The 27,766-nt window shown below is 45.4% G+C and overlaps 1 protein-coding gene across 2 annotated transcripts in view; it reads right to left on the reverse strand.

Annotated features, from left to right (window-relative positions):
- ARIH1 (ariadne RBR E3 ubiquitin protein ligase 1) overlaps positions 1-27,739 on the reverse strand; it is a 50,477-nt gene extending 22,738 nt beyond the window's left edge. The window contains exons 1-2 of one of the 2 annotated variants that reach the window (XM_042022706.1): positions 27,294-27,739; positions 5,747-5,814 (exon numbers count right to left, since the gene is read on the reverse strand). In XM_042022706.1, coding sequence (XP_041878640.1) covers positions 5,747-5,814; positions 27,294-27,656 — 431 coding nt within the window. In that variant the 5' untranslated portion in view covers positions 27,657-27,739. The remainder of the gene's footprint in view (positions 1-5,746; positions 5,815-27,293) is intronic. The other variant, XM_042022707.1, reaches the window with a different exon arrangement.
- Positions 27,740-27,766: the final 27 nt, after the last annotated feature.

Below are 27,766 nucleotides of genomic sequence, written 5' to 3' on the forward strand. Positions count from 1 at the left end.
CACAACACAGGAAAGAATGAAAATTTAACCACCTACTAAATCATTCTTCCATTCTACTTGGCAGCTAAGTGTACAAAGATGCTTTCAATATTTCAAAACTCACACACACACACACACACACTACTTCCAACAAACTCTTCCCTAACACAACACAGAGGTGGATATTAGACAACTACATAATTTCAGAGACTCTCACTTGAATTACACTCCTGAAATTCAGGTATCTTCAATTCTTCAGCTGCATTTCAAGTAATCTTTGCATTAGAATTCCAGGATAGGAAACTAGAGCATGAACACCTGAGTTCACAGTCCAGGCATTGGAACACCTTCCTAAAGCACAGGTTTGATGCCTCCAAGCTCAATTCTTTTCAATTGAAGCCTTCCATTTTTCCTACTATTCTGATCAGTAGCCATTCGAGCAGCTTTTCTCTTCAGCCAACCTGAGGTTATTTAACAACCTCCTAAAAAATACAATTCCAGGTTTACAATGCTTCCAAAGATTAGGTACCTATTGGAAAGGAGGATGCAAAATTGTTTGGGGGGAGAAAAAAGATCACTTTCTTTCTATTTCCTATTCCCTTGAAGAAAACAATACTGGTTTGCTTTCAAGGCTTATAAAAAGCTCTTCCTTGGAGAGGAGGACCAAAGTGGAGAGAATCATTATCAGGAAGCTCAACCTCTTCCCAGAATCCTTCACACACCTCTCTCCAGCCTGCAGCAGCTGCAAAGAACTAATTAAACCAGACAATTAACCAGCCCCATCACCTGCACACATCCCCCAGCCAAACCCACTAAGTTGTTCCCCCACTCCCTTACAGCTCTACCTACCAACAAGGCTTGATTTATAATTTTAAAAATATCCATTTTCCTGCTGTTTCATATGTTTCTCAGTGCAGTTCACATATTTTAGATCTTAAATTTCAAAACACTGAATCTGGAAGGAAGTGGTGAATTCTGGCATCACAGCATCCACGAGGCTTTGCCACTGTTCTTCAACGTTAGCTCAGGATTTAACTCAACCAAGTTCTTTTGTTTGCTTAGAGGATTATATTTAGAAATTTTTATGCTATATTTAAATATATAAAATTATATCTTTAGATAATCTTAGCAAGTGAATTCAGTGCAGTCCTATTATAGGCAGTACTTGTTTATTAAGAATCATGGATAAATATTAAGTCCACAGAAGTTTTCCAGCCTTACAACTGCCCTTAGAGGCAGCAGGAGCAGCACAGGATGTGCTCTGAAGAGAGCAGACACACAGATGGGTTTGAAGCTTGCAAGGAAAATAGTTTTGTATACAAATGCTATGATGCAACTTGAACCCTGGTCCTCATGGCCAGCTAAATGCTTATGGAAATACCAAAGGTTTTTGTAGTGGTGGGCTGGTTCTAAGGGTGAATATCCATGTCAGGAACTTGAATTTTTTCACCTGGAATTACCTATCCCCTTTAAATACCTATGGATAGTATTCCTACTTCTCCATGCTGTTTTCTTCCCATGCATTTTCTTTCTGAGTAATTTCCACATTTGTTTTCATTAATGTCTCTCAGACTCAAACTCATGCTGCCACTGAGCCGTAAGAACTCCAGAAAACGCAGAGGAAAATGTGGATCTCCTTGAAAACATGCAGTTCCAATGGATACTCCAAAGTCCAACAGCTGTCTCACTGCTCCACCACTCCTTACGCAAACACGCCAAGGGCTCCATCAGGAGACTCTTGCAGTTCCTTCAATGGTTAGGAACAACTCCTAATTGCAGTGACCATCCCTTTTTCCCACTTGTTCCAGCATCACCACAGCCCATCCATGCAGGCAGATCTCCCTCTGCCCTTCCCATGTTCTTTGGTCAAAGGATTCCCAGGCAGCAGCTCTAACACCCTTCCCTCCCACAGCAGGTGAGCTCCATGTGACATTCACTGACTTCCCTGGCCAGCAAACCTTCTCCACCACCAATGCCCATTTCCATTCATCCTCCTTGAATCTAAGAAGCCAAAACACATGCAATCCCAGTCCAGATCTGACCCTGATCTCATACAATTTCACCAGAGTTCTCCTGCAAATCTCACCTAATGCATTGCAAAAGATGGCTACATTTCTCCAGAGCTCCTCCATGTCAGCATCCCTCCTCACTTCCTTCACAACTCCAAGAATTCTGATTTTTCCTCAAATACACTCTATTAAAGGGTTGGTTCTTGGTACCTCCATCCTTATTTTCATCCTAGGGAGGAGCACAGCACCTTACACAGCCCTTGAAATCCTCTGCCCTCCTTTCCCTTCACAATGCAGATATTGAGTAATTCTAGCACTTCTGGCACATGAGAATTTCTTCTATTAATTCTTCAAAGTTCCTTTGCTTCACCACAAAGTTGGGGGCTTTTCTGCTATTTTAAAATGAATGGACAAACTAGTGTTTGTCCATTACTTTCAAGTGTTTCTACTTACCAAGACCAAACCTATTACAGTACCAAGTCCTTTTGGCAGAGGGATCAAGCTGTCAGCTCCTTTATCTCCTCAAAATTCCCTCCTGCTGTCTGTAACTGCTCAATCCCCATTTCCCAGACATAATCAAATCCTACCCATGGGAGTATCAAAGATAAAAAGCCTTTTTACTGAAAAAAATTGCTTCCAGTACACACTTTGGGATATTTACTTCCATGGAAGAGCATTTGTGAGTGTCAGTACAGCAATATACTCGCAGTAAAAGATATCTCCATATCAGAACTCCTGCCATGCACCATTTTTCACCTGTTCAACCTCTGCTAAGGAGTGTAAAGCATTATTTGTTCCAAGGAAAGCAGGCAGCCAGGTCCTGCAGAAGAGGCAATCTGGGCATTCCTGACATCCCTCCTCCGCTCAGAGGAACAGGGACATGTGGCCACCAAGATAAGCAGCTACAAGGGACTGCTGTACCTCTGGCTGCGCCTCCAGGGATTAAATCGGGCTGGGGGACATGCTGAGACACATTTCTCTTAACAAAATGACCAGGGGAAGGCACATAAAGCAGGAGAGCTGCATTTTAACCTCTTTATCACACAGAGGTTCCTCCCCAAACTCCCCTCAGGAGAGGACACCATCAGCCATAGTACAATTGCAAGATTATCAAAATTAAGTTCAAGCTAAAGCACTTTCTTCACTTGTTTCTGAGGTGATGTGGTCATTCTGCACCTGCTGCTCTCCTGTCCCTTTGAATCAAGCTTACAAGACACAGGAAAATAACACCTGACATCTTTATTCTCCTAAACACATGCAGCATATTCAGAGGCTGAACTAGCATTTCCTCCACTCCCCACTTCCATCCTACAAACAAATCTACCCCAAACCCCCAATTTTGCTTTTGCACACAAACAATTAAGTGTTTCACCAGTGGGAGAGGGCAGTTTTTCAATTGTGGCTGTTATTACTTTACTGTAAGAGGAATAAATACCCGCAGCACATCTGCCCTCTCAACGCCACTGTGCAATTACTCCATGACAAAGCTGGCACAGACAATAACAAGCTGCTCATTAACAACAGGCATAGCAAGGCTAAAAAAAGTGGGAAAACAGAGAAATTTTCATGTCACAAGCTCAGACCTCCCCACTTATCAAAAAAAGAGAAGCCCCTTGGTTAAAGTGCTTTCCTCCAGGCCAGGTCTGATAGGGCTGCTGGGAGGTCGTGCTGACTCACCATGAGCTAAGGGAAAACAGGCACTGATTAGGAACTGCAAACATACACCATGAAGCAACAGAACTTCCAAGCAAAATGTATATTTTGGGGTTTTTCCCCCTTAATCCTCACCTATCACCACAGCAATGACCAAACCCTCTTGAACACAAAGAGCCTGCTCTCAGCCTCCTTCCCAGCTTCCTGCTCCTGCTTTAACAGAGCTGAGCACTCCAAAGGATTTCATGGAAGTTATTTGGTGCAGAAGTGACAGAAGGCAGCACCAGGCACTTGAGAGACGATGTTCTGGTGTTTTTCTAATATACCAGGACATCGATAAGCACCAAAACTGGGACCAGTGTGCAACAGACCTGCCTAAGCAAGTTACGTATCCTATTACTCACAGGGGTAATCCTGCTGAGTTAAGTATTTTAATGAACATGTTTACCTGTGGATTTGTAAATATAACATGTACTTAAACTGCAAAAGCCTTAACAATAATACCTCACATTGACCTGGCTGGCACCTCCCTTGGGAAAAAAAAAACCAAAAACAAAAACAAAACCACAGCCCAATTTTTATTTTTAAATTGATGGCAGCCCTAAAAAAAGCATTTGACAACAAGGGACAAAACCTACTCTACAAAGGGGTGGGTTTTCAGTGCACTTGTGTAGAGGTATCTCACAGGGAGACAGAGGCAGCCAAGGAGAGTGAACTTTACCCTGACCAAGAGAACCAGCCCAAGAAACTCAAATACCAAGTGGACAGACATGTTGCAGAGCAGGAATTAAATCAGAATGCTTAACAGCTGTAGTCAGAGTTAAATAGTGGCTATATTTGTAACACCAAGCTTTCACACTTCCAACATTAACTAAAAGAGGTCAATCTCAGGAAAATAAGGACTAAAGCTGTAAAAAAATACAGTCACTTCAGAAAAAAAATCTAGGTTAAACAAAACATAAGAGATACCTGAGCACCATCACTAACCAAAAATATTACAAAAAGGGGGCTAAAGATGTCTTAAATCCAGTAACCAAGGATAGCAGAAATATTTGTACTCCAAAATAATTACTAGCAGTGTGAAAACCTTGGATCCTCTTTCCTTGGGTGACAGAATACCAAACTACAGGGGCTCACCCCCCAGGCTCAGTGAAGGGACATTTATCAATTCACAGGAGCACCAACAACTGCTCCTGGTTTACCAAGCACATCCCATCTTCCCATCTTTCCCTGATCATCCGGCAAAGGAAATGGTAATTAAGAGAAAGTCAAACTAATGATCCCACCAGGCCCTCCACACCCACCCACTGGTCACTTCACACCTTTAAGACCAGTAGAGACCACAACAAACAGCAAGTCCCTGTCCAGCCTTTACTGCTCCTTTTGGTCAAGATTAATTCTCCTCAGTTTCTAAAGTAAATTAAATTCTCCAGCTCCCTCAACTCTCTTCAACACCAACACTGGCATTGGAATGAACCAAATGCAGCTGGTTTTGGCCTCCACTGTACAACAACAAACTGAAAAGTACCTTTACCAAGCAACATTCCAAGAGCTGGGAATCAAAGATGGGAAATAACCATAAAACACTCTGCTCTGAGGGGGAGGGAGAGGCAAAATTCAAGCCATTATTTACACACACTGAAGGAAACCTGGAGCTGCAGGCATGAAGACAAGGCAGGACCATTATCAGTCAGGAACAATTTAGCCTTGGCCAGACCAGCGAATAAACATGTCAGGAATACACATGCCAGCACGACAGGCAAGAGCAGCTAAACCCAAATCCAAAACAGTTGCTAGATAACAAGAACCTGTTCCTGCTTGGTTTTTTCCAAAGCCTGTCCAAATGCTGTGCCTGTACGTGTTCAAACTGGAAATCCCTCTTTCCAATGGGCAACTTAACTTCCACAGCTTCTAACAGGCATCAATAATATTAAAACAAGGAGCCATGAGTCACCCTTAGCTGGGAAAGGGGGAACATTTAGAGCTTACACAAAAGATTCTTCTGCCACACACTGTGCATTCATCCATCCTCAATTAATCCAGGAACAAACATTTTTTTCCAGCTCTCAGGCACAAGGTGGTTGCATGCCAAGGTGGCTGCTTACCTCTCCATCAGCTTCTCCTTATCCCAGTTGAAATGGCTAAGCAGTATTCGAGTGATAGTCGCTGGATTCTGGAGAAAGAAGAGAAAAAACAATCAATAATTGAGTAACTAAGCCAGAGTGAGAACACCAAGCAGAGCTTTGAATAGGCAAAGGGAAAATCAGGGTTTCTGGTAACATCATCTGTTCAGATCATACATGTTTACCGGCATGGACTGGGAAATAGTTGGACTTGACAGACAAATTTAAAAGGGAAAAAAAAACCCCACTCTCTAAATCCAAGCATCTATATAAAACGAGGATTTGGTTGAAGATTTAAGGACCAGACTAATTACAGCTACCACAGTGCCAACATCTCCATATCCAGCATGCCCACACAATGTAATTCCAGGATGTCTGTAAAATGCAGGAAGGGCTGATTTTCACCCATCATACCCATATTTGCCACAACCTCCACACCACCTGCAGAGCAAGAATATTCCAGTCCTGACCATCAAAACACTTGGGCTGAAAACTCTCCCAGAATACAGCTGGCTGCCAGTGTAAGACGACAGAGTCCTTGGGAGACCCCAGATGTTCCTGAAGCACCATGGCATCCAGAAAACACTCATGGAGCCATACAGCTAAGTAAAGAAATACAGCCTGGAAAGGTCAATAAGAAGATGTAACATAGGAGCTGATCTTCACTCGTGTACACGTTTTTCTTCCAGTTAAATCTGTATCATCAGCCAAGAGTTTGATTATATGAGAAACACACCAGCCCATATGGCTTCTGTTACACCCCAGAAGCACATTTTAGCTCCCCAGATCCGCTCTCTGGGCTCAGCTTTAGGAACATTTACATGCAAAGGAGACAAGAGCAGCGCCCCGAGAGCGCTGTGTGTACTTTGCCATTTGACACCAAAATGGAAGTTTGCCTCAGGGCCAATGTTCAATGGACGCTCTGAAGCTGTTGAAAAGTAGGACATAAACCAGCAATGTGATTTCCTGAGCCCTGGAGTTACAGCCACAACTTGATGCTGCCAAAAGCCAATGCTGTCACCCACAGCAGCGATCCCACCCCATCCCTGCATGTCCTGCCCTCACCAGTCCGTACCACTACAGCCATTTTATGCTGCAAATACTGCCTCAGAAACTGATCTTCTCTTTTCCTTTCGGTTGTTTTTTTCACTGAATCAGTTCTCCAATCTATTTGATTGCCTGACCACACAAACAGCTGCATTAGCACAAGGGGAAAGCAGGACAGCCTCTTTCACCACCAACACCAACAAAACAGTCACTGAAATAAAGCCCTCGGGTGACAGTGTAATAAGCACAAAGAACCAGTCTTGTGGTTTATGCTATAAAAAGTGACACTCCACTCCTTCTCCAGCGTATTCTGACTCTTATTAATGCCAGCACAGATTGTTTAAGGCCAAACTAATATCTTTTTTTCCAGCTTACAAAGCCCATGCGAACAAAAGCAGCTTTAGAAAGGTTAGACCAGATCCCTGATCCAGTCCCTGTGGAGCCCCATAAACAGCTGGGACAGCAGATCTGGACAGCAGTATGGGGCAGAAGATACCAGAAATGGGTATTGCCTAACACTGCAAGGTGACAGTGTGGTTCTGGTCCATACCTCAACCAGTCTCCCAGTGACAGGGATCCAAGCTCTTCCCTGCAGCAACACAAGGTGCCTGGCTGACAACCACATGTCACCAGCCCTCCGACAGCACCCCTCCCTCATCCAGCCCTGCAGAGGGGAGCCAACAGCTCAACTCTTTCAAGTCAGTCCTGCCAACAAGAAGCTCTATGGGAATTTAAGGGTCTCCTTCACCAAAAGGCTCCTCCAGCAGCCTCTTTCAGAGTCTAGTTTCTGATCTTTCCAGGTTATTTTGTATTTGGGTCTCCACAACATCCTTTTCTGTAACTCTATCTGTACTATGTAGCAGTACCTAAAGGAGTTCTTAAAAGCTCACTTAGACAATTCCTAGAGCAATTTAATCAAAGATGAAAATGTACCTTAGTAAATAAACCCATCTTATCTCTAGATTATCTTGGTTATGATACCAGCCCCTGTAATTCTCCAGTTATGAGTTTCAGACAGCAAAGCACACAGCTCTTCAACACAAGGAGTCTTCACTCAGCCAGAGATCTGCCAGATGTACAGAAAAACAGAGTTTTCTTCATTTCTCAAGCAAAGGCATTGAGAGAGCTTTAATTAAAATCAGCCTGAAGTCTTGTCCTACCTTCTGCCACAGCAGCCCACTTGGCCACTTATCAAGGCTTCCGGGAATACCTATTAATCACTTAATAGGCTAAGAGGCAGTGGAGGTAGTGGTCTCTGGCTGACTTTTTAAAAAGCCAGAAGGTTTCCCCTGCACTGAAGGAGAAGTTACAGTACATGGATAAGAAACTCGAACGGTCTGCAGTGATTATTAAGTAGAACAAGGCTGATCCAGCAAATACCACTCCCCAAAGGACATGTGGCTGGAAAGGACAAGAGGGTTTCATCTGTGGCTTCTCCATTTTCCCAACACACAGGCACTGCAGTATTCCAAAAGTTTCCCTAGGTCAGAGCCCTCAGGTATCCCAGCACTGCGAGGTCAGGGCACAGAACTGGACGTTATTTAGGATTATACTGTTGACTCTGGGTGCTATCATCTTCTCCTGGCTTGCTGGGCTCCAGCTTCCTCCAGCACCGTTGGCTGAACATGTAAAAAAGAAAGGAAACGCCAGCAGCATGACAAGCTCCCACCAGAAATAGCTGGGCTGCCTGCTTTCGCTGCCTGCCACATCCCAGATGTAGCATTCAAACCTCCCCTGGCTGTTTCCTGGATACAGAAGGCAAGGATTAACACAGCCCTGCCCTAGCTCATCCCCGGACAGGGATACGATCTGAGCTGGCAGGGCACAAGGGAGCACAGGAGACTGGGAGGGAGGCAGCTAAGGGGCAAACCAGAGTTAAATACAAATGCTGGAAGTTCTGGCATGAAGGATTGATTGTTCCAACCTCAGACCAGGCACACCATCATGGAACAGCTGTTCCATGGGAATAGCTCACATGCACAGGCTTCCCGCACAATTATTCCGGAGTGGTGCTGGAGGAGTCAACCACAGCATCCACCCCAGCAAGAGCTGCGTCCTGTACCTTGGGCACACAGGGTTACACCACCACCAAAATAATGTGGTATTTCAACACCAGTTCTACTCCAGCCCTTACCAATCCTCAGCCATTGCTTTGGACGCTCATGCTGCAAAAATTAATGGAATATCCAAATACTGGGTTGCACAGCACTGGGAAGTTACAGGCTCTGTTCTGCCTCCTCGTTTGGCACACAGGATTATTTCCTACGAGTGACACCACGCAGATTAGTTATGAACAGGCTCCGCTGCCGCTCAGACGGGATTACTCCCGCGGCTGCGAGAGCGCGCTCCTACAAAGGCTGTTTTCTGTTTACAAAGACGAATTTTCCTACGGAAAGCAGCCAGGGACGGACGGCGAGCAAGGAAACGGCCAACGCGTTCTCCTCCAAACGTGGTCTGATGAAAGCTGAAACAGCAGATCTCACTTACAGCAGCCTCCTATTAAATTTTACATGTCGGAGCTGAGGCGGATTGCCTGGAGCCGAGGGCAGTGAGCCTGTTGATATCCAGATAGGAACAAACCCGAGGAAAGCAGCCATTTTGTTGAAATTCTCCAGGCACTTCAAAAGATTCCCTAACAAAACATTCCAAATAAAGCTCTGCCCAGAGTGAAACACCCTCAGTCCTTCAGCAGGGATTTTTTTTTTTTTTGGGGGGGGGGGGGGGCGGTGGTGCTAACAAAGCAACCAAGTCCCACATATGCTTCAAACAAATTCCACTCCACCACAGCTTTTCACTAGAGGTATTTACATTTACTGTCCTTATCTGTTGCCAGGCTCCAGTACACCAATGCAAGCAGGAGATACAGCAATAGGAAGCCCTACAAAGGTCTGGACTTCACCAAAGAAGCATTATTAATTCAAATAAAACTCCTTAATTTAATAGAATTTAATTCAACTGGAAGCTTCATCAGTGATAAGAGTTAGAATTCTTTCTGCTGTCAAAATAAGAAAGTATGAATCGGAAGGAAGAATCTGGATGCACTTAAATGCCTAAATGAATTATAAATTAAATATTATTAGAACATTAGCTTGAATCAGAATTTCCAAGCAGCACAATTTGCTGAATGACAGTTGGGAGCACTTGATCCATTCATGTTTCCATCCATCAAGACGAGCTGCATGGTTAATTCCTGATGTTATTACCGAGAAAAGCACATTTTACAGTTCAGCTTCTCCTCACATGCTGGGAGTCAGCTCCTGGTTCAGTTTCAGCATTTACTGCAAATAAAAATCATTTAAGAACAACTTAAGCTCAGTTCTCCAGCAAAATCCTTTCCCACCTCCTGGAGACATGATATTGATAAATTCTTTGTTTCTTTCCATGCCATGGCTGGTTTTGTTTTCTACCCATGGCAGCTTCTGCATTCCAACAGTTTTCATCCCAACTGCAGCATCTCTATCCCAATAACAGAGGCTTGGGTTTTCTACACAACTGCTTTGCACTTGTGAATCCAAGCAGATGCTCCAGAAACCCTGGCTTTGCCCAAGCCTCAGAACTCTGTACAGGGTTCAAACCTCAGCAATGTCCACTGCTGTATTCCATGGGGACACAAGACTGCGTTTACATTCCCCAGCAGAAGGAAACCAATGGTTTCACATCAGCCGACAAGACTGAGGGTTTGGCTTGGTGGAGGAGCAAAGAGCCATCACAAGCTAATGCTGGTCTGAAGCCAAGCAGCACAAACATCTGCTCCAGTGAAGTGGCACCTGGGGACAGCCGTCACACCACCACTGTAAATATTTAACCAGCCAAACCCCCAGGCTTTGCAAGAGTACAGCACGGAGTGGAAATGCCCGCTGCCCAGCATCTCCAAGGCTTGTCATGCCCACACCGTGCCACGGGAGAAGCGCTGATAAATCACCCACAGGTCACGTTTTACGGCAGCAGGGAGAGGAGGAGCAACCCCATCAGGAGGGACTGTGATCAACACCACACACCAGGCACCAAAGAGCTGCTTCATCACCTAATAACCAAGGGGCACCAGCCCAAAATTCTTCAATAACCTGGTATATGCTCCACCTGAACCCTCTGCTCTTTACCTGCACCTCTCCCAGCCCCACACAGATAATCTCAGATATAAAGATACAGTTAGTGTCTTAACTCAGCTTTTAACCTGCTAAAACACACCACAGTACAACTGTCAGCAAAAGGTTTGCACTGTTCTGCAAGTGCACTGAGTGACCTTCATTTGTGGAGATCCATTCACATTCATTCTTCCAGGAGACAATTACAGGAAATCTTACAAGCACAAAACCTCATTTCTAGCAGCTTAATAAAATTCCCAGGAAGCCAGCACAGAAGATGAGATCCAAGTGTTGAGTACTTCCAGGACATGATCTCAAACTTGCTAGTTTTTAACCACCACCAACTGAGCACTCCAAGAAGCTGCTGGAAAACTTCCGTGTAATCTAATATTCCCTGGCTTGATTACAGCCAGAACATGAGAGGGCTGCTGCGAGAAGAGGACAGCAGCTAAATGGATCAATCTGCCAACCCATCCATGCTCTCTCCCTCTGCCATCCCCTGGGGTCTGGGAGAGAATCACACCACGGGACGTTTCTGCCATTGCCATCTCAGGGTTCACAGGGACAGCACAACACGCTGGTGGATCTGATACTGCTCATCTTCCCATTAGAGATAATAACACCATCAGTACTGCTCATTCTCTGTACCCTACTGAGGGGATGCTCTTTGCACCTCACATACTTCTGAAGCCGTATTTGAAGATTGAGTTAGAACTCTAAACCACCTGCAAATGTACCAGTTTCCTGCCATTTCTGAACAACTCCACAAGAAGCCAGGCTGCTCCCTGTGACTACTGTCATCTGCTGTCCTGTCTGGCATTTGCCACCTCATCATAACTCCCCATTAACACATACAGAGCCTTTGACTTCGACACCAATCATCTCCTTAGTTCCCTACACCTTTCTCCATCTCATTAACTTCCCTTCACACAACATCTCCTAATTCTGAAAATTAAGTTTTACAGAGTTACTGAATTAGGACCATAACGTGATGGCACCAAATGGCAGCTTGATCTGATGATCTGAGTTTGTAGTAACTTACCTGCACTCTACTGACTGTTTCCAGTTCTGATGAACATACATTCTTCTAGCAGGGGAAGATAATAAAAAGCAACTTCGGCGAAAACTCTATTACTTCAGTTAATTGGTTCAAGAGGCAGAAATGAAGCAGTCAGCTGCTTTACATTTTCTCAGAGCCTTTTGGAAAGCTTTCAGGTTAATGATTAGGAGCTGCAACGAAGAGCCATTGTCTAACAGAGCTTTTAAAATCAGAAAAAAACCACTAAAGCAACAATTCCAGGATGAATTAGCAGATTTGGAATTGCAAAAACTGAATTCACACTGTAATACTTTAAATAAAAGAAGATGGCACGGATTCACCCTGTTGCTCTCAGAAGACTGCAGAAGCTCTACCACCAACCCAACATGAATTAAAAACGACCAGGGAAGGTCTCTTCCAGCATTTCAGCTATGCGAAAGGAGGAGAGCTAGGGTTTGATGGCAGGACACAGAGAGATGTTAACCCTTATTTTATACATTTAAACTGAAGAACACTTTGGATTCTATTTCGTTTTTCTATAGTTCTGGAGTATAAACTCCATCCTTTAAAGACGAAGGACCCACAGGTCCTGAGCTGATGTTTCACTGCTCACAACAGCAGTTATCACCCAAAGGATTTCTCTCTTACTGGTGTCTCCCAGCACAAGAAATCCCAACATATGAACAGAAGCTCAGCAAAGCTGGGTAGGCAACATGAGCCCCAGCTCTGGTTTCCGGAGTCTCCGCTGAGCGACTGCAGCTGCCGTGCTGAGCACCGGAGTGGGAGCACATGGGTGCCGGAGTACGCTGCACAACGGCTTTATTCAACCTAGTGCCTCCCACTCAAGGATTTGCAAAGACTTGCCTTAAAAGAGTAGGAGAAGGTGATGGCATCATTTCCATATAATTCTTCCAGTTTACTATTTCAGCAGCTCCATAATATCTCCCCTCCCGCTGTGGAGGAAGCAAACAGCCCCCAGCGCTGCAGCCAGGCTGGGCACGAGGTGAGAGCAAAAACCCTGCAAGTTTTGGCTACCATGGATGTAAAGGGCCTGCGGGTTCATCCAGGTAAACTCCAAGTCCCCGGTAATCACCAATTTCGCCCTCAAGTCAAACCTTCAGTCAACATCTAGCGCCACAGAGTTGCTCTGATAGGATGACAGTCCACAAAATACAAATGGATATTTAGGAAATCAGTACCTCTGTGTCCCCATCACAAATGACATACAGTCACCTTCCCTGCTTGTCAACAGAACACCACTCCCACAACCAGCGTCCACAACACATATCTGAGCCCCCTTCCCTCTTGATATCACTGCTCTTCCAGACCTCCAGGCTCCATTTTTCCTCTTCTATCCAACATGACCCCAATCCTATTGAAATTCTCACCCCACCACACTTCAGTTTGGACCCAACACACAGTTACTGCACTGATCTCATATATGGATCACAAATGTATCCAGCACCATCAGACAGAAAAAGTTGGGTTTTCTCCAGATCACAAGCATTCCTAAGGCAGAAAGAACATCCTTAGATACTTTCAGTTCTACATAGTCTCTGGAAGACTACACACGGCAGCAGTTTCAATTCTTATCTCAGACCGATATAACAATGCCTGGCTTGAATAAAATACACTGTGTTGCTTCAAGAGGAAAGCAAAAGCACATTTTGCCACAGAAAGAAACGATACTGAATGAAGGAAGTGACTGGCAAAAAGTACCAAAACACCATGGCTTGGCCCAAGAGCACAGGTCAGAAATTTCTCCCCCTCCACAAGATTCTAGAGAGGCCGAGGAAGACTCTAGATACCCAGAACATCTTAGCTGTGCACCAGCTCTATTTTTGCCTATGAGATGAAGTGACAGCTACTTGGATTATGATTTTAATCTGAAATAGGGCAATAACTGGGCAAGACCAGACCAGCTCAGAAAGTATTTATTCAGCAGCAACACAAGTTCACACAAGCACTGGCTCCTGGACTTCCCACCGGCCCGTCAGTGATGGGAACACGAGTGACCAAACACAGGAACTGACTGGGTGAAGGGGGTCACTGGTTTATTTTAACACAGACAGGATCACTGTGTCACCAGACAGCTGAGCTGGCACGACCTGGACAACAGGGACTTGCTTCCAAGAAATCTGTTTGTCTCAGTCTGCCAAGAGCCACATGTCAGGCATGTTAAAACTGGGTCTTCCCGTATCAACAGACCCCCAAATCTTTTTGTCCCAAAGACTGTAAAGTATATTGGGACATACTTTGATGCCAAGCACAGCCAAAGGTCCCACTTTTTTTCTCCATTATCCCACCAGCTGCAAAGGGCAGGCCCTCACCCTCTTCACCCCTGTGTCTGGGGGCTGTATTCACCTGGGCTACCAAATACCAGATTTTGATAGTAAACTGTGGGAATACTGCCAAGAACTACTACCAAGTGTCCTCCAAGTAACCACGTGAGCCTGACAGAAATGCACTTTTTTTTTTAAGGTCTTTCATTAGTCAATGTTGGAAAGACTGGAAGCAGCATATGTCAGGTCAGCTACCCATCAAGCCGATAAAAGGAAACAACCCAAAGCACCACATTTGGGTTTCATGGGAATGCTGTCGTCAGTGACTCAACTCCTGAATGAACTGTGTATTTCTGGGAAAGTACAGGTCTGCTGATGTGAGCTCCAGAAACTGTCCTGTTTGCAGACAGAAATGGATGCTAAAGGAATAAAGCTGAATGATGAACTGTACATCTGCTTTCTTCCTTTAAATCATTTTGTACCAGTCTTCTGGAGTCTCAAAAAAGCTCTCCCTGCTCTTTTCCCTCACTCCAGTATATACTGGTACATTGACTCGGCTCTTTCACTGCGCTGTGCACTGCCAGGGTCTGGCCCAGAGCCAGAGGCACCCAAAGGGCTGTACCCACATCCTGGGATTTATAAATCTGTAGGAGACTGGCTCTGTTCCTCCACACCAGGGAGGAAAACTGCTGGCTCTGCTGGCTCCTGCTTCCAGCAGCTCATGCAGCGTAAGGAACAGGCACCTCAGCTCTGGCCAGTGAATCATTTCCCACTTAACAGTATCCAGCACCTCATGGATTTTGCACACCTTTAGGACAACAGAACTTTGCTTTTGCTGCTTTAAGCACATTCAAAGGCACCATCCAGTCCAGGGCAGTGTTAGGAGGCTGCTATGAGCAGATCAGTGGAAGAAGTATCAGAAGCAACTTGAAGAAATAATGGTGCCATGGCATACTTGAAATGTTTAGAAGAAATCAGACAAACTCTGGGAGGATTAAGGTATTTTTCTAATACTCAGCATCACAGTTATACTGGGAAAGGTAAATTCTTAATTTGTGCATTTTTTTTCCACAGACTGTTTCCACAGCAGGTCTGTCTGTAGGCTCAAACACGTGCCTTGAAAACAACTAACTGATTTTCTGGGTTAACTTCTGTAAATTCTCAGCACAGGGCTCTCCAACTGTCCTTCCAGATGATGATTTAAGGGTGTCCCCTCTTTAGACAGTGTGCAAGCAGAGGATCAGCCCCCAGGTATGTTCGGCATGAAGGTGTCTCTCAAACACTGCTGGTTAAGTCTCAGGTTTCGGGTGATCTGCCTCCCACCTGCTTTTGTTACTGGGCACTGCTGGAGAACACCTATCACAGGGTGCTTGGGCACAGAGACACGAGCTGTTTAATACAGAAGATATAATCCAGCCAAACTCTGTATCACCTCAAGATAAGCACTGTTGATTCCTAAAAATCTCAAGATAACCTGACCGTGAACAGAGCTTTATCCCCAGAAAGTAGAGCCCTCAGACTCACAGGTACTTGGGGGAAATAACTCACTGCACAAAAATCTCACAGTAACATGCCTGTGCAGCCTGTCCTGAATCTTGACTTCCAGTTCAGAACATTATAATTAACATTTTCCAACAAATATACAGACAGGAAGAAGAAAATGGCAAGGGATGATAACTGCTTCCATGAGCACAATGAGGCGGCACCCACAAACCCCTGCAAGTTAAAGATCTACCAGGGTAAGTAAACAAAAGCCATCCCGATGAATAACTTCTCTCATGGCAACGGCCAGGTTATTTCAAAAACATTTGGATACATAGTCACTGGTGGCATGAAAGTGTTAACCCCTTCAGCGACAGCGTGACTCATGAGAGACATGGGCTTGGCACAAGAATTTTTAGCCAGGGGCGATTTACATGAGCATTTTTGGAGAAAAAAAAAATCCTTAACACTCTTCTATCTTCTCTGTCTCCTCCAGGCCCCAGTGAGGTGAGCACTTGGTACTTTTCTTCAATTCTCTGTCCCTCATTGCTTCTGATTTTGTCCCTTCTTCAAAGGAACACTTCATGATCCATTCCCTCTTCACTTGGGCAAAGAGGAAGTTTTCCCATCGCAGTGAAGCATCACCACACTCCACAGTATTTTAGGAAAGAAAAAAAACACATTCCTTAGGGTGATTTCATCTCCCCATCACAGGCAAAATATGTTTTAAACACCCAATGTCACCCTGACAAACAGGCAGGAAATCCATTCTGGTGATGCCTATGCCTTAGTCTACAACTCTCAGTCAAGGAAAAAAATAATAATTTAGCCATCTTAAGAAACTCTTTAGGCCCAGGAAACCACTGCCAATGCAGCAGTGGCTTGGGGATGTAATCTTTGGCAACATCTTGACGCTGGCAGCAGCCCCAGCGCAGATGTGGTTGTGGCTTGTACCGCTTCCCTGCAAAAAGCAGCTTTACCTGCAAAAGCACTTTGTTCTGCTGGCACAACCTGCATCTGCACTTGGAAAACCTGCCAGCATCCTTTTCCCAACAAGCCTCCTCTAGCTCAGATCATTTTTTAATGATGACTTTGCAGTTTATTTACCACACTCTGCTCATTTATTCTTACTTAGTTTTACAGCCAACAAAACACAGCCCTGGCAACACGTTATTTTATAAGCCGGGATTTCCGCTACAAGAAGCAATTTTGCCTGTTTACACCCCAAAACTTTTTCCTCTGAGGGCTCTGCAGAAGCCACCTTTGAATAAAGGATATTCTGGAGGCATAAGGAGTTTAGCAATCGCTTGTTCGCTCTTGTTCCCAACAAGATATACCTCAAAGTCTAACTGCAGTCTCTAATTGCTGCAGGTATTTTTAACCAGCTACCTGAGCTCCCTCGAGTTAAGAGAAAATAGTCTGGTGGGATCTGATACAGAAATAGCAGAACACAAGTCCTACAGCAGTGGGGGAGAACAGGAAACCTCCAGTGTTTTCACCATTTTCTCATTTAAGGGCTTTGAAGACTTGCCTCTACACAGACTTGCACTCATTTTAATCAGAAGTGTTTCTACATCTGTTGAGTCAAACTACGAAGTAAGTGCAGATTCCCCATCTCTATTCCATATTGGTAGAGAATGGGAAACAAACCTGGATGTGCAATTTTGTATTTGATGAACTGTGCACTAGCTGACAAGGATATCCCTTGTTCCTCTCCCATTAAAATATTACCATCATCAAGACACTGGGCTTCTGCAAGAGGAAAAACCCACCTAATCAGCCCTGCCTTTGCAACTGCTGTGCAGGGCAACAAGAGGAATAATTACACTAATGACTGGTGAATAATTGAGTGCACTGAATAGGCTGGCACCCAGCCTCCTCCAAATCCCAGTGCTGCCTGCAGAGACACCCTGGCAAGGGACAGCAGGGAATTACATCACGGCACACCAGAGTGACAGAGATCCCAAACACCCTCCCTCCAGAGAGTTTCACTATCCATCACCCCTAAAGAGAACTCCAAGTCTGTTCCCCTCCTAGAAGCTGTCACCCCAGCCAGAAATAGTTTTGTGCACATTTTCAAGCATCAATTTCAGCTCTATTAACAATACAAATAAGGATAATTCAAGCATGTCATATTACCACATAAAATAAAGAGACTGGTTATTACAGAACAAGCTAACACATATCCAAAATGTGTATAAATCAGAGAGTATCACCTCAATTTGCTCAGATGGCCTTTCAGTCATTGCACAAGTATTACAAACTATAAAAACAAAGACATCTGACACATTATCTCATCAGATCTTCATAGGGCGCAGAAATTGTTAATTTTTTATTGAATTTTTATTTTGTGTTATAGTTATTTTCCTCTATGCATACTAGGTGAGATTTTACTCCAAGGACCTTCCACTTTACACAGCTGCTCCAAGAAGAAAAATTATGCTGCTAACTAAGAGTCAGAATGTTGCTCTTCCTCCTTTTTTATTAAAAAGCTGCTGTTCAGCCCAGTTTTAATACACATTGGTCAATAAAGCTCTTTCACTTCCAAGCTCCTGCTCTGGAATCCAAACTCAAGACATGGCTCTCCCACACTCTTTCCACACCATTCCTTTCACTCCCTATTTCTCAGATCCTAGATGACTAGGATGAAGATTACTAGGAGTTAACTTAGTTTTAAGTTTTTCTTACCACACAGGAAAGCTCATTGCAAGGGAGACTGTTTATTCATGTGAGTCCTCCTGGTTTCCTCTAATCCCTCTCCACATTTCTACCTGCCAGACAAAGGAATGCTGATTGCATTCAGGTTTGTTGCACAAGAACACACCAAGCCCACAGTTACCAGCTGCAGAGGGGATCAAAATTTTGAAAAACTCCCCAGAGCTCTTTCCAAAGTTAAATATGCACCTCTAACTAGATGTGCACACAAAACAGGCCACAGAAATGTTGAGGTGTGGATGCACATCCATTTGTTTGGCTGACAGAGCTAACAAGTCAAACACCACCACTTCTGGCAACTGGAGCAAAGTAGCTGCTCATGGGGTCAGAGGGCTGAGCAAAAAGAGCAGAGGAGACACTTTTAACTGGAGAGTTTCCTGATTCCCTACATTCTATGGCCCTGCAAACAGCTGTATCCAGGCAGTCAGGGAATGGGAACTGCCCAAGTGCAATATCCACACAACCACGGCTCTGTTGTGGGTGCACGTCTGTATATCCCAAAAAGCACTACTGGGGATGAGTGTCAGGCACTCAAACATCACAATGGTTCGAGTGTGTTGGTGTTTCAAGCCAACCAAGCCCATCCCAACTAAGAAAACCAAAGGCAAACCCCAAAGAAGTGACCCAGAGCAAAGCACTGCACTGTCACTACAGCACCAGGTCCCCACACACATCAAAGCAGCACAGGACAGTAAAAACAGCCATGTCCTGCTGGGATTTTTACACAAGGGTGTTTGTTGGTCAAATACCAGCTCCTTCATCTGTGGCTCAGGAAGAGTTTTGCTGAAGAAAACAGCAAAGAAACATCCTTTGCAGGGCAGCACCCAACACGCTCCTTCAGAGGCTGACCCAGCCATGGACACCAGACAGGAAGCGGGAACCTTCAGAACCACTTCAAATTTTCATTTCTTTACCTTGGAACAAAGTCTCTTCAGGCTTTCTCCTTAACAGGAACAGCAAATATTAGTTTAAAATCTTTGAACTAACACCCAAAGAAGTCAGTTATTTTGCCATTTGACTACTTTCAGGTGCAATTATACAGATTCTCCTGGTTCTACTAAGTTTTTACTGTGTGATCTCCACTTTGAGAGGACTTTAACTGTGCCCATGTAGAATCCTTTAGAGCAGAACTCCTACTCTATCCTGATTATCTGCTGGGAAACAGAGTTTAGAGTCTGCATCCCTCATCTGGTGAAATTACTGTAACAATCACAGACAATTTTTCTGAAGGGCTCCAAAGGAAATAAGCAAATATCCAACCTTTTAGTTTCAAACATTAGGATTATCTCCCTCCAGCTCCCAAATTTCTTAAATCACAAAGCAATGAAAGCTTCATCTGCTGTGAATTAAAATGCACATAAAAAGGCCTATTTGTGGTGACACAGTACATGGAGAGTCCCTCCCCTCAGACCAGGAAGCCTTTCACACCTTCATGTTTCAGACACAAGTACTCTCCCACAAGACCTAATTTTGAAGCAGATGGCCAAGACATGATCCTTGCACTGCTTGTCCCTGGAAACAAGAGGTGCCACATGGTGCTCTAGGATATAAGTTTTTAACCAGGAAGATACAAAACCAGGAATGTTTTAGAAAGATTGGGAAGAAGGGTCTTAATGTGCCAACATCAGTAAGTGGGCACCAGTGGAAACCATCAGGAGAAGACCAAGAAGCCCAATTTTAGGTAGGTTGTACACTCAATTACAACCAGATTAGAGCCAAGAGTCACCTGCTCACAGGGCTCTCAGTTACTGCCCTGTCCCCAGCAGCTGTATTTGGCTCCTCTCCCAAACACATCCGCAGAGGACCACAACCTTTTGCCATCACACAGACGTGCTGGAGCCTGGCAACAAGGACAGGCACCGTAACACGGCCATGGAGAAGCTGTGCGCTCCTCTCCAGATGTCTGCGCTCCATGCTTCTCCAGAGGGAGGACACCGAGGGGGAGACACGTGTCCCTACAAAGTCACTTCTTTGTTTCTCCCTTTTTACTAGGCAGTGGCAATGCCTACCAGCTTTGTGCTCCACCAGCTCCCAAAAGTTGCCCAAAACTCAAGGCAAGACAGCTGGCAATGCCAAAATGCACCACAACCGTCCAAGACGGTTTCACAAGGGCTTACTCACTTCTTCCAAGAGACTTTGATGCTGTTGAAAGCTATCTACGTCAGGTTTTGGATCTGAAACAATTCCCAGCATGTGAAAAAGTTCTCAGTCTCTAAAAACAAGGAAAAGACTCAATGCCGACGGTTCTGTTTGAGTGCTGTATATGTAGAGTGGCTCAAACCCTCACCACAGTGAGCTGCTCTGAGTACCAGAAGTAATGACCTGGCATTGCTACACCATGTAAACAAGGGATCGCTCCTGCAAGAGCCTCTGCACTTACACAGGCATTCCAAACTCAGGAAAGGCACAGACTTGTGAAGTATAAACTCGGTTACACCTGAAGCAACTACTGAGGGAAGCCTTGGGGGGTAGTTTTCAAAGCATTTATTTAAACAGTGTTTCCATCACAGGTCAAGATCAAAAGCCAAGAGAGAGGTAAGGAATTCTATATAGGCCAAGTTCAGCATTTCCAACACTCCAAACACCTGGGATGGTGAAGATACTTAAATATTATCACCATTTCCATTATCAAATTACTAATGATTTTTCCCCCAGCTGACTGCCTCGTCCCCTCAGAGCCTCCTGCACCAACGTCCCACACAAAGCCAGCAGCCCTCTCCCAAACCTCAGGCATCTGTATTCCGGGCTGTGCTCAAATGCACCATTTGGCATTACTGAACAACTACGAACCCTCCCAAGGTGTTTTACAACAAACGAGACTGCAATTTCCTTGCAGTTGCTGCAGCTACTAAAAGACTTGATGAAATTCAGCAGCATTATGTGCTTGTATGCACCCAAAAGCCTCCAAACATCCTTTGTGGCTGTCAGGGATCCAGTGTAGCCAGCCACGAAGAGAAAACATCACTTACAATACTCAGATCCCAATAATTCCAGAAGTACCAGAAATCTGGAGGACCCTGAACAGGTGAGTTCAGGACTGAGCTATGTGGAGAGGACTTCCAGCCTTCACAGCTACTGACAAACTCCAGACACTTTTCCCAGTTAACCAGTTTCCCTAAGTGGAGGAATGAGTTGCTACCTTCTCCAGGAAAAAAAAAGGCTCCTACAAAGAAATTCTGGATGAAACCCTTGACTCGCTGTTAAAACAAACACAGTGTGGAGATTTCAACCATCACTTCCTTCAACTATCACACTTGACACTAACAGCAGAACCACATTCTTGTTTGTCTCATTCATGGAGTAAAGGGGAAGAGAAATTAGTTTCAAAATAGAAAACTGAAAACTATTTAACAGGACTGCCCTACATTTCCAAAGGGCATTGGAGCTTTGGGGTTTATTTGCTGTTAGGGACTTGAACTCGTGCAAGGTAAAAACTAAGGGGTCAGAGCTTGGGACAAGTATAAAAGGGGAACCTATGTTTTCATTTTCAGTGATGCTTCAACACTCAGAAATAGCTCTTGTTTCGCATCAACTGCAGTCTCAACTCTGACTTCTCGGTGGCACAGCTTCCAATTTATAGCAGAAACAACCCTTCTACTTTGCATAGCAGGAATGGTCCTGCTCACTGAAATTAAACCCACAGGGAACAGCAACAACTGTATTTACTATTTAGTTTCAGCTTTCCGGAAAGAAACGTTTTAAAGTAGCTAAAAAACAATGAGTGTTTTCAGTTTCACTTTGAAAACATCCCAGTACACGCCTGTCCCCATGTGCACCCCAAGGCCCCTGAGAAAAAGGCTGCCTTGCTGTCATTTTGGGAAAATTACGTTGAGACAAAAGCAACCAGTATCAAATGTTTTCACACATGGCCAACCATGAGATTTGCATTTGGCCTAACAGAAACATAAAGCACAAAGCAAATGGGTCATATTTAAGTATGAAGTTGAAATTCCTCTGGAGACTTAACAAGACTTTTCTACCTGGTAATGCTGAAATTTAAAGTAACATTTTAAAAATTCTATTATACTCAGAATTACATGTCTTGACATGTCAGGAACAGACACCATGTCATTTCCAAAAGTTTTGGAGTGATTGCTTATACAAGATTCCAGGAATGCTTTGTCACAATGAAGTTTATTCCATTCCTTGGAAATATTAAATGCATTCCTGCTATAATGAAACACCTTATAAACACCACGTGACAGAAACATGGGGTTTTAACAAAGCATTTCCTCCCAGCATCATAACATTTAGGCCCAATATGAATTTTGTTATCAAGTAACCACACGAGGAGGTTTGCAAATGCACCTCTCGCTGCGAGCGGACCCGGATGGAAGCAGCACCAGCCTCGAGTGCTTCCACCCACAGACTCCCACCTAATGCTTGTCAGGCAGATCCAAGCACTTTGAATTTCCAAGATGTCATCTCTAACATTAAGCACAGTTTTAAGCACGACCCTGAGCAACAAGCAGCAATTCCTGTTGCTCACTGGCAAGTCACCCGTGCTCTGGACAATACCTTTGGAATGTACTGCCCACAGTACGCTGAATTACACCAGTACTGGGAAGATTTCCTAAGTTCCACCTGGAAATCGGGATGTTTTGTCCAAGCAAGTGAAGCTACTGTTTAACAAGACCCCTCCTGTAACAATGGGTTTGCACTTGCCGTGACAGAGCTCTACTTAAGCAGGGCTGTGGAACTCCAGGGGCCTCCGGGAAAAGCCATTCCTCAACAAACATGGGTTTTTAACTTTGGAGTGGCCTGGGGTTTGGGCTTCTTTTAATGGCAAAGCTTCTACCAGCAAGGACCTAACCTTGCTTCCAAAGAAGGAACCCAGCTCCATCACGTAAATAAGAAACCTGTACTTGCTGCAAATGCTCTGATGTTACACCTGACCTGGTCTGCTCTAAAAAATCTAATGTAAAGCCTTTAATCAAAAGAAAAGATATTTTTGAGCTAGACTAAGTTTTGCTGGATCCAGTAATGCCACGTCCTTCCAGAGAAAGCTGAGGTTTGAAGCTCAACATGCTCACAATCGCACAACAGGCCAGGCACAAAACCCAGCCACATCCAGGATCCTGATCCCCGCTGTGGGGTGGGGAAAGAAAACAAGAGGCTCAGCTCCTTTTTCTGCCACCTCAGAGCTTCGCCCCAGTATTTTCAACACCTCACCACTACAAAGTCCAGGAAGAATGAATATGGTCAGTGACATCACAACAATGTCATTGGAACGCTCCAGAAAAAGGCAGGCAAAAAGGGGGAATTAATTCAACCTGGAAGTACTGGAATTGCACAAGGTTGCAACAAGGCAAGGAGAACACTGGGCCAAGCCAGGCTACAGAGACACATCATGTGCTCTACTCAGAGCAGAAATAAATATGCCATTCTAAACATTTTTCAAGTTTATTTTCAGAAAAAATCTAGAGCAAAAATGGAAATAGCAATCTGATATTAAAAAAGAAGTGGCAGTGGCTTATTTGGACAAAAGTCCAGAGAGGAAGAATATGGGGAAGACATTCAACTGTGGGAAAATGCCTTTGGGAGGAGGAAGCCTTTTGTTCCACAGCACCTCTGTGTCTAGGTTTTTACAGTCCTTTGCTAACTTATTCTGCCAGTGGGTGGAAAACCACCAGAAATCCGCCTGTTTACTTAGACAACTAAAATTCCAAATACCATGGCAAACTGCTCTCTGCTCCGCCTAATCACAGGGAGAGGACAGGAGGAATACTCTGAGGTTTACAAATCTCAGCCAACCAACAGCACAAGGTTAAGGGGTTATTCATATCCCTATTTTTGCATTCACAGAGCAAGGGGAATTCTTGTCATGCGACACACAGACAAATCAGATTATGAGCATAAGTGCCAAATACAGTGCAAAAACCACCATTAAACACCTGAAATCCTGCTTATGCTCAGACAAGAAAGAGCAAGTGTAAAATATTCAGAATATTTGAGACATTCTGAAACCTGCCTGGTTCACTGTAGGTTCAGTGGTCTTAGGGAGGCCAAGTGATAGCAGAGTTTGGCACTGAGCAGATGTCTCCAAAAGCCCATTCCACACAACCGGGTGAACCACAGTCTCTATGAGCAGCAACTTAGTCACAGGTTAGCTCCTACTTCTGCAAAGTCTCCATCAGATAAATCCCTGCCCAGAAAAGTTCATGTTTTTTCTTACACAGCTTGTATTTGGAAATGACCAAATGGATGGGAGAATAATTTAGTCACTTCAACTGTAGCCCTGTCAGCTAATAACTGCTTGAATTGAGTGTTTTAATGCAGAGTTACACCTGCCATGGCTCAGATACCTCCTTGCAAATACTCTGTGGCTCCCTGTTCCATTTTCCTTACGCTACAGCTACAAAACAAAATCCCATTTATACCTTGCACATGATTATTAAAAAAATCACTCATTAGAGAGCACAAGACCTACAGCTGAAGTGTTCAGGCTGTACGTTACATCCTCCCTTGGACAAGTAAGTTCAAAGCACCCAAAAATGTAACCACAACCATCACTACTTGCTACCAAGAGCCCATGGCAGAGACACAGGGACCGAAGCCATCCAGTACTTGACTGGAACAAGTGAATCACAGCTCAGCAACCGAGGATCCGCAGCAGCATCCCGAGCCAATGTGACTCCAGAAAAGGTTTACTGAACCAGAAAAGCAGCAGCAGCAATCCTGGTTGGGCGCCAAACACAAGGAAATAAACAGAACAGAGCGCTGGAAGATTTCACCAGCAGCCACAGGAGTGGGAATGAGCAAATCCTGAAGCATCAGCCGAAGTCGGGCCACTTATCCCAGAACAGCCCAGAAATCTGATGGCAGGAAGCTGGCATTTAACAGCCATTCACGGCAACTGAGTGTTCTCCTACCCTCTTCTGATGCATTCCAGGGCCTAAGCTGGTTTTGGGTCCCAAGTTTACCCATGACATTCTGAACACACTGGCTTTGTGCACCCTGCTCTGCGAAACCAGGAGGAACTACTGCAAACCCCAGGCAGCAACTGGAGCACGAGAGCAGCCACGGGAGAATCCGGGGAGTGGTTCTGCAGAGCCCAGCATAGGGTCAGGCCTCCTGCTGCCACGCCGGGGACAGGGGCAGAACAAGGGGCTCATCACCTAAATCCATTTCTCTGCACTAGTTCTGAAACTCACAAGTCGAGCACACAGTCAAACAGCTTCAAGGGCAGTGTAAGAGGGGGGCAAATCCGCTCAGACCACCAATCAGGACCTTCTCTAACAAATTAGTTCACGAAGGACATGCAGGTGTGGAAAATGCAGGAGCAGGAACACTCTCAATTCCTCACTGGCAGTAACTTTTCCACCACTTGTCTTATACAAAGATAAGGAATATGTCAGAATCAGTTCAATACAAACAGTTTGGGCCATGACTTCTGCAATCTTAATCATTAAACACAGACTCACTATCTTAATGGCTATTTTAAAGAGTAAAAACCTGAAGTTCCCAACTGTTTGCATGTCTGCCTCCCAATTGTTTCCCTCCCTATATCAGGATCAATACCTGGGAGCAAAGAAACATCCCTGTTTAACTATGAGATCTTCTTTAACTGCAGGGTAATCAGCTAATCCGGGCAGACTCCTTTATTCAGCTTTACATGGGCAATGCTATCATTAAAGTAATAAACTTTAATTTGACTCAAGGAATGCCATGTACTAATTTTGCACGCAAATACTTTTACAGCTGTTTGCATCAAGCTCCATATAAACTACAGGGGATTTATAGCACATAAAGCAACATTTTAAAGCTGCTGTCCCAGCCACTGCAGAGCACAGGACAGTTGGAGAAAAAACATACACTGAAGCATCTCGTGTATAAAGAGATTTACAAACACACACAACCAGCAAAACAACTGCTTTCTGGGCACTGGATCCCTCAATGTTTAGTATCCACAGATTTCTCACAGTATTCCAGTTGGCATACTGGAAAAAGGGTAGCACCTCCTATTTACTCTGAATTATGGTAAGTAAATGGGAACTAAAGAAAACCCATCACCTGAAGAAAAGTGAACTGTATCAGAAACTTGATGGTGAGGTGGAGCCAAACCCTGCCACGAACATTTAGAAAGGGATGCTGAATCATTTCAGCGGCTTGAATTTTTCCCCAAAAGCTCAGGAGCCAAGAGATAAGACTTAGATACTTCGATCTAAAGAGGATAAATGTTATTTCAAACTCTATTTCAGTTTTAAAGAGACGCGCTTAAAAACTGAGGGTAAAAAAAGTTACGGTTGTGAAGGGATTGCTCGTACCCCTCCTGGTCTGTGCTGGAAATAAACACAAGGTTCAACCTCTGTGTGTGGCGGGGGGAAGGGAAGGGAGACGGCAACAAAACCAGAGCGGTGCCTCTCCTGGAATTCCAGGGCTTGCCACAGACTCCGCGGGGTTACCGAAGGAGCTGGAGGAGCTACACCCCGCCGAACACCATGAGGACGGAGAAGAATAAGGGAAAAAACACAGATTACGGCCCGCAGCTCGCAAACACACAAAGAAAGAAGAGCCCTTTCAGTGCCAAAGGCCTCGCTCCCGACGCTTCCACGGCAGGAAGCGAGATCCTGGCCAGGCCCGAGGAGCCTCCCGGGAGAATGGGGTGACGAGCAGTCCCCTGCACCCCCAGGGTGTACCGAGAAGAGCCCCCCCCGCCCACCTCCAGCGGCGGGGGATACCGAGTTGAGTCCCCTCCAGCCCCGGGAGGTACCGAGGAGCCCCTTCCAGCCTCGGGGTGTGCCGACAGGTGTGTGCGAGGCCCTGGCCCGTGGACGGGCCGGCTCCGGTGCCCCTCAGGAGGCCGCTGACCCGTCCCGCCACCCCCCACGCCCCTTCCCCGGTGTGTCCCCCCCAGTCCCGGTGCCGGGGGGCCGCACCTGGATGACCTCGTTGACCTCGCGGATGCACTCCACCATGTGCTGCAGGATCTGCTCGGCCGTCAGCACCTCGTAGCGATAATCCTCCTCCTGCTCGGGGCCGCCGCCGGGGCCCGGCCCGCCGCCCAGGCCGCCGCCGCCGCCGCCACCGCCAGGGCCCAGCCCGCCCGTCTCGCTGCCCAACAGCCCGTCGCGCTCCCCGCCGACGCGCAGCCCGGGCTCCACCAGCTCCACTTCGCCCAGGTCCAGGTTATCGTCGGGCTCGTCTTCCTCCTCGTCCTCCTCGTCCTCCTCCGCGCCGCTGTCCTCGCTGCACTCCTCGTCCTCGTCGAACTCGTAGTTGTACCCCTCGTCCGAGTCCATGGCGAGGCGCTGAGGGAGCGGCGGCGGCTCCCGCGGCCTCCCCGCGTCCGGCCCCGCCGCCGCCGCCGTTGGCCCCGGCCCGGCCCGGCCCCGCCGCGCCTCAACCGCCG

The sequence above is a fragment of the Corvus kubaryi genome, unplaced genomic scaffold (genome assembly GCF_017639235.1).
Source record: "Corvus kubaryi isolate FWS band 111438036 unplaced genomic scaffold, C.kubaryi_AGA036_p1.0 37220, whole genome shotgun sequence".
In the NCBI taxonomy this organism is placed as follows: domain Eukaryota; kingdom Metazoa; phylum Chordata; class Aves; order Passeriformes; family Corvidae; genus Corvus; species Corvus kubaryi.